General features: G+C 45.4%; 1 protein-coding gene across 4 annotated transcripts in view; it reads left to right on the top strand.

The window, feature by feature from the left end:
• The window catches only part of phf14 (PHD finger protein 14), a 153,779-nt gene that overhangs the window by 104,233 nt on the left and 37,112 nt on the right, over nt 1-12,434 (top strand). For 2 of the 4 annotated variants that reach the window (XM_076879579.1, XM_076879577.1), the window contains one exon: nt 8,745-8,915. The exons of the other annotated variants lie outside the window; for them this stretch is intronic. In XM_076879579.1, coding sequence (XP_076735694.1) covers nt 8,745-8,915 — 171 coding nt within the window. The remainder of the gene's footprint in view (nt 1-8,744; nt 8,916-12,434) is intronic. 4 annotated transcript variants of the gene reach the window in all.

The following is a 12,434-nucleotide window of genomic DNA, read 5'->3' as shown; positions in this document are numbered from 1 at the left end:
TCACTCTTCCCAGTCTGGTGCAGGTCTACAATACTTTTCCTGGTGTCCTTCGAAAGCTCTTTGGTCTTGGCCATGGCGGAGTTTGGAGTCTGACTGTTTGAGGCTGTGGACAGGTGTCTTTTATACAGATGATGAGTTCAAACAGGTGCCATTCATACAGGTAACGAGTGGGGGACAGAAAAGCTTCTTACAGAAGACGTTACAGGTCTGTGAGAGCCAGAGATTTTCCATGTTTGAGGTGACCAAATACTTATTTTCCACCCTGATTTACGAATAAATTCTTTACAAATCCTACCATGTGAATTCATGGATTTTTTTTCCACATTCTGTCTCTCACAGTTGAAGTGTACCTCTGGTGCAAATTACTGACCTCTGTCATCATTTTAGGTGGGGGAACTTGCACAATCAGTGGCTGACTAAATACTTTTTTGCCCCACTGTAACAGTATGTCAAGTTCATGGAGGAGGTCATAAAAAAAGGGTGATGCAGAGGAAGTCCACGATGATGGGAAGGAGGGCGAAAAATGGTACATACCTCATCACGGTGTATTCCATGACAAGAACCCAGGCAAACTGTGTGTGGTGTTCGACTGCTCTGCCAAGTACCAGGGAACCAGTCTGGATGATCTTCTGCTCACTGATCCTGACCTGATGAACAATCTCAACGTCGTACTCTTTCGCTTCCGGTTGCACTCCACTGCATTGATGTGCAACATAGAGAAAATGTTTCACCAATTTCATGTGAGGAAGTCGGACCAGTATTACCTGCGCTTCTTTGGTGGAAGAAAGGAGATCTCGGTGCACAGCCCCAAGATGAGTGTGCATATCTTTGGCGCAGCCTCATCGCTTGGTTGTGCGAACTACGGATTGAAGCATTTGGCAACAGAAAATAAAGACCGATACCCATTAAGCTCTCAGTTCATTCTGAGAAATTTCTATGTTGACGATGGAGTCATAAGTACAGACAGCTCAGAGAAGACTATTAAGTTGGCAGAAGAAGCCAGAAGACTTTGTGCCCTGGGTGGTTGAATCAGACTGCCTGAAGATCAGCACCAATCTTAAGGAACAGCCCGCAACGCGTCGAGGCATATTGTCCATTGTTGCATCCCTGTACGATCCCTTGGGTCTCGTAGCCCCCTTTTTGTTCATTGGAAAGGAAGTGCTGCAGCAGATGTGCTGTCATGGAACAGGTTGGGATGACCCTCTAACCAATGAACTTCGCCCATGGTGGGAGAAATGGAAAAATGACCTCAACAACTTGGAGAAATAAATATACCCCAAAGTTCCGCACCAGCACACTTCGAAAAGGTTATCAAACATGAGTTACATCACCGTCCAACCGGTTATGGACAGTGTTCATATCTGAGGCTTAGCAATGAAGAAGGAGACATTCTCTGTGCACTAGTCATGGCCAAATCTTGTGTGGTCCAACAAAGGTCACCACAATCCCAAGATAAGAGTTGAGGGCTGCAGTCATCTCTATGAAACCCAGCAATGTTTTGAAGGAAGAATTTGGATATGCGGACATTGAAGAGCATTTTTGGACTGATTCAAAGGTTGTACTAGGGCACATCAATAACGTGGCTCGACGTTTTCACACGTTTGTAGCCATCCGTATCCAGAAGATACATCTCTACACGCATCAAAGGCAATGGAGATGCGTCCCTACCGACCAGAATCCTGTGGATCGTGCTTCTAGAGGTTGTTTTGTCAATGAGCTAATATCATCGAACTGGTTTACCGGCCCTGCATTTCTATGGTAAAGGGGAATTGACCTCTCGGAAGAGGTGGCTCCGGGAACTGTCAGTCGGAGATCCAGAAGTTTAGGAAACACGGACTCTAAACACGGAAACCGTAGAACAAGATTTTCTTACCTATTGGCTGACAAAGTTCTCGTCCTGGACTTGTGCCGTTTGTGCAGTGGCTGGCATTCTTCGAAGGATCAACAAGGATAAGTCAAATGGTCTCTCTGCAGTGCAGGAAAGAGAAGAAGCAGAGTGCCTCATTATCAAAATCTGCAGAGACAAACATACTCGGAGAAAGTGCAGCTTTTGAAGAAAGGTTGTCAGCTGCCACCTCATAACAAGCTACATCACCTCAACCCCTTCTTGGACAGCGATGGTGTGATTAAGGTTGGAGGTAGACTCTGTGATTCAAGTCTTCCTCTCTCAGTCAAACACCCTACCATCATTCCAAAGAAACATCATGTTACAAGGATGATCATAGCATACTGTCATGAAGAAGTCAAGCATCAAGGCAAGGGGATGACTCTCAGTATGATCAGGACAAGGGGTTACTGGATATCAGGAATTGGTAGGACGGTTGCATCTTATCTTCGCCAATGTGTAGTTTGTCGAAAGCTTCAGAGACGGACAGAAGAACAGAAAATGGCCAATTTCCCTCCAGAGCGAGTAAATTCATCTCCACCCTTTACCTACTGTGGAATGGATTGCTTTGGACCCTTCTATAGCAAGCAAGGACATAGTGTGCGAAAACGATACAGTCTCCTTTTCACCTGCTTCTCCTATTATTGAAATGCTGGAGGACCTATCTACAGACACATTCATAATTGGACTGCGCTGCTTCATTGCTATAACTGGAGCCGTGCCCCAGATCAAATCTGACCAAGGCAGTAATTTCTTAGGAGCCAAGAATGAACTGCAGGAAGCCCTCATGGAACTAGATGGTGATAAACTGACTAACTTCCTTTCTAAGAAGCAGTGTGACTTCATCCTAAATGCTGCTGGTTCAAGTCATGTTGGTGGAGTGTGGGAGCGTCAAATTAGAACAGTCAGGAGTGTTCTCAACGCGACCCTTGCACTCTCACCTAAAAACCTACCTGATGCTTCCCTCCAAGCATTCTTCTATGAAGCAATGACGATAGTTAAGAGTCGTCCTCTCACTGTCGAAAACCTACACGATCCCAACAGTCGTGAGCCACTGACACCAAACCACTTACTTACCCTGAAGCCTACCATTGCCCTTCCTCCCCCCAGCAAGTTCATAAGGGAAGATATGTACGTGAGAAAGACATGGTGCCACTTACAATATTTGGCTGAGCAGTTCTGGAGCCGTTGGCAGAAAGAGTATTTGGCCAACATTGCCTTCAGACAACGCTGGCAAACCCCAAAGAGAAACCTGCAGATCGGGGATATAGTCATAATGAAGGATGAAGACTTGCCCAGAAATGAATGGAGGTTGGGCAGAGTCGTAGAAACTACAATGGACAGAGATGGACTGGTTAGGAGAGTAAAGCTATGTCTAGGGGACAGGAAACCTGGCAAAATTGGTGAACGTCTCACCAAGCGGTCAGTGCTTGAACGGCCAGTTCAAAAACTAGTCTTATTGTTGGAAAATGACTAGTTCATTCCTTGCATACTAGGCTTCTGTTGGTTGGTCATTCTTTGTATTAGGAAATCATTTGTGTTCTCTCTTCCTATGTTTATGAAGTTATGATATTTGGAATACTAATGATTTGGTGGGAGTGTAAATGACCCAGATTACTTGTTCTATTTGATATTATTCCAATTATTCCTTTCTTATATCCCTGAACGAATTATACCTTATAATGTTCATTAGACTCTTATTTTGAAATTCGGAACGGGCAACATCTGGGAAGGAAGATCGAGCTGCTACTGTTTGCTCACAAGAAAAAGTTAATGAGAAAGTTATTGTTTTCCATCCATCTTTAAATTAGCATCTAGCTGGAAGGCGAACAGCTCTTACGATATGTCTGTGGTAACTTGTGAATAAATGGGTTGGAATACCCCACCATGGTCCATCCGTTATAGTCATTGAGTGCGTCGTCTGAATAAAGTCCGGCTGGAATGGTTTTCATCTTGAGACTCTGCTATGCAGGCCATTTTTGCCCAGTCTCTTTCTTATGGTGGAGTCATGAACACTGACTGAGGTGACAGAGGCCTGCAGTTCGTTGGATGGTGTTCTGAGGCCTTTTGTGAACTCTTGGATGAGTCGTCGCTGCGCTCTTGGGGTAATTTTGTTCAGCTGGCCACACCTGGGAAGGTTCACCATTGTTCTATGTTTTTGCGATTTGTGGATAATGGCTCTCACTGTGGTTCACTGGAGTCACACAGCTTTAGAAATGGCTTTATAACCTTTTCCATACTGTGAAATCTTATTTACTTTGTTTCTCATTTATTCCTGAATTTTCTTGGATTGTGACATGATGTCTGGCTTTTGAGAATCTTTTAGTCTACGCAACTTTGTCAGGCAGGTCCTATTTAAGTGATTTCTTGATTGAGAACAGGTGTGGCAGTAAGCAGGCTTGGGTGTGGCTAGAGGAACTGCACAGGGCCATGTAGTAGGGCTGGGCCATATTATGCTGTTCACGGTAATACCGGTATAATGTTAGGCAAGGATAAGAAAATAAAATATCGTGCTAGAATATGGGTAAAATGCGCATGCGCAGTGCATTTGTTTCATACGCACATGGCCGAAATAGCGGCAACGGAGAATGAGAAGGGGGAAAGCAGGTTGTTGAATGAAACGGATGAACCAGAATTGGTTTGTGAAAATAGTGCAACTTCAGTGGTGTGGCACTGGTTTGGTGTTTGTCCATCAGATACCCACTAAAGCACATTTTTTTGTAGAACATGCAAGCGGGCCGTCATTATTACTGGATTTCTCGGACTAAGGTGCTCGTAAATCTGGGAGTAATCTGGGTCCAAAACTCCATCTGCTTCAGATCCCAAAGTCCCAAAGTCAAACAAACACTGCGGCACACTGAGAGAGTTAAAAACTGTCTAAATTCTTTCATCTTTAATAAAAATGATCAGCATTGCAGCTTTACCAGGTGTAATAATTAAGTTTAACATCCAGGCATCCATGAAAACAGAATGTATCACATTTAACGGAGTTAGAAGTTAGCAGGAAGTTAGCGGAAGTTAACTCGCTAATTTCGCTAGTTACCTAAGCAGATATACCATGTTCTGACTGACAGATTTCTGAAAAAAATTCAAATGTACAGCTGTGCTGTCACTTCCAACTTAAATGAAGACAGGAAACTAAACAGCAGTGATGTTTTGTAGGGTTACTGAAGTTGGGTTAGCTGCTTTATAATGATGTGCTACATGATCGCTACCGACACAGCTATGTTAGCATAACATAAACATTGAAGCTGCAGGATAAACGCTAACACTTTTCCACTCAATAAAAGTTAACGTGAGGGCTCCCGATGGTTAGAGACAAATGCAATTGCAAGGCAGGATGCTGTAAACGAACCAACCTTCAGTCAGGAGAACAATTGAGATAATCCATCCACAATACGAAGTTAGTCATTAAAATACTGTGACAACATGGGAATAGATCAGCTGTGATAGAATACAGCATTAATGAATCAATGGTACAGAAGTGGAGGAAGCAAGAAGTATGAGTTGAATAAAGTTTGATCTATCTGACTGCTTTGTTTCGCTTAATGTGCCTTATAATACCGTGCACCTTATGGTCCGAAAAATACGTATTTGACTTTTTTATTTGGCACACGGCAGTTTAATGTTGCAACGCACCTCTTTTTAACTTTAGTGGATATTATACATGGTTATGCTCAGGATATGTCAGCACATTTCTACTGGAAATGCCCTTTGGTTAAACTGTCAGCAAGGAATTTGCATTTGCACTGTTAAATTTTTATATAGCTTTAATGCACATAAAAAAACAGCTGCTTGTTTAAGTGAAAATAAATGGATGGGTTTTTTGCGCTATTAAAGTTGTGGAGTTGCATTTTGTATTTTGTCTTGCATCAATTATATCGTCAGTTATATCGTTATCGCAATTTTCAAATATATATCGTGATAAATATTTTTGGCCATATCGCCCTGCTCTACCATGTAGGTTTGGGTTTATAGTTCATAATAGATATCGATGATCTATCATGCATTTTCCATTGTTTCGGTTCCGGGTCGCTGCTTGTGCGCTCGACCGGCCAGTGCTACCTAGCCTGACCTGTCTCCGCAATATGATGTTTGTGTATTGTATGTACGGTTGGCAAGGTATCTATCTTAATTGCCCTTTGGGGATGAATAAAGTCTCTCTGACTCTGACTGAAATATTTATGTGTGACAAACCTATACAAAATAGGAAATCAGGAAAGAGGAAAAGTCTTTTTCATACTACTGTACATTGCTGGTAAAATAGTTTTATCATACAAAGAATTGTCTTTCTAACTTTCTTTCTAAAAATCTCAGTCTTGTATGTGTTTTTATTTGTTAGAAAGGACTTTGTCTACACTTGTACAACAAAGTTAATATTGGTGCTATCATTTCTTCCATAAACAAACTGCGAGATTAGTCTTTTTGTTACTGTAAGAGTTTTGCTTTGTTTCTTGCTCAAGGTCACAGAAAATAAGTTTCATTCTGATTTGTAACCAACATCTTTTTTGTTGATATGTCCCTTTGATTTGCTTGGTGTTGATGAATTATTTTAAAGTTATAGTAATTACAGCTCCTGGTTTAGAGTGTTACTGGAACACTGCTGGTGCCATTGCACACATGTTTCTGTTGTGCAACAAGGGGAAAAAAGGCTTTGTTGGATAGCCTTGAGGATATTATAGATGCTGTGTTTTTCTCAGCCTGCTTAGCTTAGATAAACCTCACTCTGACCAAGCCTACATCCGTCCTGCTAATGCCCCAGGCGCTCACAAAATTGATTTCAGTAATAAAGGGACAGTCTACTCATAATATACGGATGGTGTTCAATTCAACCCTGTTACCATGCCAAAGGGGCACTTGTTTAAGACTTTATTTACACCCTTGCAGCACTGCTTGGCATACTCCGTAATGTGGTGAATCAGACCATAAGATTTGGATAAAAGGTTTGAATTGCCAAAAGCTCTTAAAGTTCTTCAGACAGTGTTTAAAGTACTCAACTGTGAACTTGTGTGGGATGCACTCCTTTTGCTGCACTTAGTCTTGTTTTCATCAAAAGGATTGCAACTGCTGAAATTATAGCCTAAAAGTTTCATTTTCTTCACTTCCTCCACAGCCAATGGCCTCCTACTGCTTAGTAAATAATTTGTATTTGAAGTTCTGTTATGACCTCAAGAGTATCCAGCTCTTTATGGCAATATAGCAGTTAGGTATTTAATGCTAGTGTTTGCTGATTTGGACTACTGGCTGTTTATATGCTTAGTGTGCCTTAAGCGTTCAGAATTTTTTGATGCGTTTTTCTTACAGCTAATGAATTTTTTTTTCAATTCACAAGAAGATTACCTTTACAGGCTGTGCCATCAATCAGAAGCTTCATGGTTGACCCATGAAAGACTATAATTAAGTTACCCTAATTAACTTAATGAAGTGTTACACTCTGGTGATTTTACTATATAAAGTAAATTGAAAGAAAAATAGGCATCATTACTCATCAGCTGGTCTGGTATTTAGACAGAGGCTTTAGGAAGAGTTTTTTCGTCAGTTCTTCTTTCAGTGGGTGTCTTACTGGAAAAATCTAACAATTACCATGTTTTATTTTCTGAAAGAATTTTCAGGTGATCACTATCGTTGATGCATTTATGAAATGAAGATCAGTCTTTGAGTGTGATTTGAATTTGTGGCTCTCCATGTTTTCTTATCTGTATTCAAGCTTAATTCTAATGTTATTACAGAAGTGCACTTAATAACACTTGAGGCTTTTACTCAAGAATATTTTTTTAAGGTCTGATAACATCATCAGTAATTGTTGTGTCTTTGAAGCAGCTGAAGTTTAACCACAGTTTAATGTGATCTAAAAGCAAGAAATGACTGCTAAACTAGCCTGCTCAGAGTACAGACGAATGATCAAGGGTGGCCAGGCTTGATGCTGAAGACAAAGGAAAAAATCAATGGTTTGGGGTCACCTCAATCACTTTAACTAGGCGCTACAGATGCCCATGCCCCTCTCCGAGGCCTATTTGTGGAGTAAACAGAAGTGTGTAATTGTTGTCAAGTTCCCTGGTGGCCCAGGCAGTACAATTCTCTGGACCTTATTCTATTCTAATAACCTTCATGCTAGAAAGCATACATGAGGCCACTTTTTAGAGCCCTTAGTATTGTATGTCTGTAAACAATATAGCAGACACTGAGAAACAGCACACAGTCTTCATTAAGGTAGCATTCCCTCATGTCCCTGATGGCTCAAAAGAAATGATGCTATATTCTAATGGCACTGTGGACTCAGAAACAATATGTTCTTTCCATAAATATGCACAATGAACTTCAGAGTTTTAAATTTCCACTTATCAAACCAATCATATATTAGGTATATTTTTGTCTTAAATTTGACTTTGACTTAAGCCAAAGACTGTTATGATTCCTCAGTGGTTTCAAAATCATTCAGTTGTCTATCTTGGGAGGAAAGTGTTGGAGGAATTCAGTCAGTAAAAGTCACTCATGGTGTTGTCCTGAGGAATTCACCAAACAAAGGATCCAGGCCTTGCTTATATAGGCACCCCTTTATTACCCCGTTGCTGGGTAGCAAACCTACCCAGGTCAAACACAGCTCAACAGGATATATGCAGTAGGTTAAAGTAGGTTAAATAAAAACTTAACTGCCCAGAGGCAGGAAACTGGTCACTGCCTCAATTAAGGGGATCCCGCATACCTGCACTTCTACAACCTGCAGGGGTCAAGCATTATATAGGCACAGAAGAAAGAAAGCTAATTCTCTACAAAAGTCAAATGAGTTTACTTATATGGCACATTTAAACAAAGTAAGTGTTTATTATGTTGATGTCTCAATGCATGCTCAATCATCCAGGTCAGGAAATCCCAGAAAGTTGATTCCATTCATCTGGACGTTCTGTTTTCATTGGGAGAAATGTTTCATCACTCATCCAAGTGGCTTCTTCAGTCTCCGCTGCTGCAGGTTTCCCCAACCTTACAAACAGTATATTTGCAAAGAACGAAAGTAGCACCACTAACTAACAAGGTCAGTTTCATGTTCATTAATATGCAACTTGTTATGACCACTGATCAATGGCCATGATTACTGTGACGTTGGACCTGGTACACATAGACAGGACACGGATGTAATGACAGCACTACTTTATTTCCGAATGTGATTTCACTGTGGTTTTTGTTTTCACTGGGACACAGATACTCCCCCTCTGCTGTCACGTCCGCTCTCTCCCTCTCCGACTGTCACTGTGAACATATAAAGAGACATAATCACACTCACATCCCAGCACATCTGTTCACCCCCCCACTGCGCCGCCCCGGGAGCTCACTGCGTCACCCCTCCTCTGCAGCTGGCCAGAGACCACACCCACGCCACACATGCCCATCCGGCCTACGGATCACCTTGAACTTAAAGGGCTGCAGAGCCAGATACCACCGAGTGATCTGGGCGTTGGCATCCTTCATGCGGTGGAGCCACTGCAGCGGGGCATGGTCTGAGGAGACGGTGAATGGGCGTCCCAGGAGGTAGTAGCGGAGGGAGTCGACCGGATCGCCAGGCACTCCTTCTCCAAGGTACTGTACCGTGACTTGTGATCCGTTAGCTTCCGGCTGGTCAACTCCCCCTACCTGTTGGGACAAAACGGCCCCCAGCCCCCTGTTCGAGGGGTCAGTCTGCATACAAAAAGGGAGGGAGAAGTTAGGCGTGAACAGCAGCGGCTCTCCACAGAGAGCCCATTTCACCTGCACAAACGCCGCCTGGCACCTCTTTGTCCACTGGACCAGATTCAGGCACCCTTGCGAGTGAGATCAGTTAAAGGGCTTGTCAGGTCCGCGAACCCTGGTACGAACTGCCGGTAGTAGCCGGCCAGCCCCAGAAATTGTCTCATCTCCTCTTTCGTCTTGGGGCGGATGCAATCGCCCCGGTCTTCTCCACTTGAGGCCACACTTGCCCGCCCCCCAAGTGGTACCCCAAATACTGTACCTCCCTCCGTCCAACCGTACACTTCTTCGGGTTGGCCGTGAGCCCCACCTGCCTCAGAGACTCCAGCACCGCAGCCACACGCCGCACATGCTCCGCCCACGTGTCACTGCAGATTATGACATCATCCAGATAGGCGGCAGCATAGGCAGTGGGGGGCCGCAGCACCCGGTCCATGAGGCGCTGAAAGGTGGCAGGAGCCCCGAACAAGCCAAACGGAAGCGTAACGTACGAAGTGGAGAAGGCCGTCTTTTCCTTGGACTCTACAGACAAGGGAATCTGCCAGTAGACCTTGGTTAAATCCAGCGAGCGGTGCCCAACCAGGCAACCAGGAGCTCGTCGACCCAGGGCATGGGATAAGCATCAAAATGTGACATCTCATTCACTCTGCGATAATCGACACAGAACCGTATAGACTCATCCTTCTTCACCACAAGAACAATGGGGCTACACCAAGCACTGTGTGACTCTTCTATTACGCCCAACCTCAGCATTTCCTCCAATTCCCGGAGAACAGTTTGTCTTTTATGTTCCAGCAGCCTGTAGGGTCGTGAACTCTCCATCACACCAGGCTACGTTTCAAAATGGTGCTCTATGAGGCCAGGTAGGCGGGGAGAACATTTCGGCAAAAAGCTGTTGCAATGCAGCAATATCTGCCCTCTGGGCCTGTGTGAGATGGTCACTACAATGGAGGGAGTCAGGGTTGTTAGATTTTGGCACCTCCGGCCCCAACTCGTCTCTCTCCCTTACCAGGCTCACCAGAGAAGTGGTCTCCGCCTCCCTCCAGGCTTTGAGGAGGTTGAGGTGGTAAATCTGCATGGCTCCGCCCCTGTCCGACTATACTACTTCATAATCAATGTCCCCCACTTGCCGTGTGACCACAAAGGTCCAAGGACCACGAGTAATTTAGAGCTGGAAGAAGGAAATAACACAAGCACTTCATCTCGCGGTGAAAATTGCCCGAGTTGTCACCCCTCTGTTGTACAGGCGTTGCTGTCGCTGCTGGGCCTGGAGCAAATTCTCCCGTGAGAGTCTCCCCAGTGTGTGCAGCTTTGCTCTCAGGTCTAGCACGTACTGAACTTCACTTTTCGCAGGGCTCGGACCCTCCTCCCAGTTTTCCTTAATCAGGTTGAGCACCCCCCACAGCTTTCTGCTGTACAACAGTTCAAAGGGAGAAAATCCCGTGGAGGCCTGGGGCACCTCCCACACTGCGAACAACAGAGGGTCTAACCAGCGATCCCATTTGCGTTCATCCTCGTGAATGAACTTACGGATCATGGACTTTAGAGTTTTATTCAGCCACTCCACCAACCCGTCGGTGTGAGGGTGGTAGATGCTGGTCCGAACAGCCTTAATGCCCAATAACCCGTACAGTTCCCTCAGTGTGCAAGACATGAATGAACGATGTGCCCTGGTCGGTCAGTATGTCTTTCGGAATACCAACCCGGGAGACAACCTGAAACAGTGCCTGACTTCTCGCGGAAATGGTGCGCAGTGGCACTGCTTGCGGGTATCCTGTCGCATAATCCACCAGGACTAATACGAAGCGATAGCTGCGTGCACTCCGGTGAAATGGCCCGATGAGGTCCATACCGATGCGGTGAAACAGGACCTCCATGAGGGCTAACTAGCTGACACTCCGGACATGACGAGCACCGGCGGCGCATGCAGCCCAGATGCCAATAGAATCGGGCCATTATCTGCTCCAGAGTTTTTTCGCATCCCATGTGTCCGGCCATGGACAATCATTTCCCGGCGGCTTTGCGGTACCAGCAACTCGGTACGAATTTTGTTAGTGCGAGTGTAGCGGCTCACTCGCTACAGCCTATTGTTTTTCAATTGGAAGTGCGGTTAAGTCCGCGTGGCCACAGGGTGCACCCATTGACCATCAATTTCCATCACTTGGTCATAGGCTTAGCGTAGGGTGTCAGTCCGAGACTGCTCGAGTGGGAAATCTCCCGTGGGGCACATTACCGGAGGCCCCCCCCCCCCCCCCCCCCCCCCGAGTCAGTGTCGGGCGACCCCGCATTACCACTGAACGCCGCACAGACATTACACGTGTCTACCAGCCGCAATCGCATTCCTGCATACTGCCCCAATAAAGTATGGAACCCCGGCCAATCTGTGCAGAAAATCAGGGGATGTGACAGGCGCGGACTAACCACTGCCTTCACTCTATGTTTTTTGCCCTTAAATTTCAACACCAGCGACACCACAGGATATCGGTGAATGTCCCCGTGCACACATTTAACCTCCACCCAGTCAGCCTCCAACAACGCCCCGGGGCGAACCAAACTTTGGTGGACCAGGGTCTGCGTGCATCCCGTGTCCATCAAAGCATGGCGAATGCCCCCTTGACACCTTACCAGCACGCGGTACGTCCCTCCTGGACCGGGGAGGGCACTGGAGCACCGGCAACACGGAACACCTACCTCACCTCTATGAGCGGACACTCCCGGCGCAGGTGCCCCAGCCGACCACACTTCCAGCATTCCGGCCCCGGCGTCTTTGCGGCTCCCCGTGGCTCCAGCTGGAAGCAGCGGCCGGAACAGGTTCCTGGGGCTCCACCCC

Source organism: Maylandia zebra, linkage group LG22 (assembly GCF_041146795.1).
Source record: "Maylandia zebra isolate NMK-2024a linkage group LG22, Mzebra_GT3a, whole genome shotgun sequence".
Classification (NCBI taxonomy): domain Eukaryota; kingdom Metazoa; phylum Chordata; class Actinopteri; order Cichliformes; family Cichlidae; genus Maylandia; species Maylandia zebra.
The sequence above is the reverse complement of the archived record's forward strand: the minus strand, read 5'-3'. Positions and strand labels throughout refer to the sequence as shown.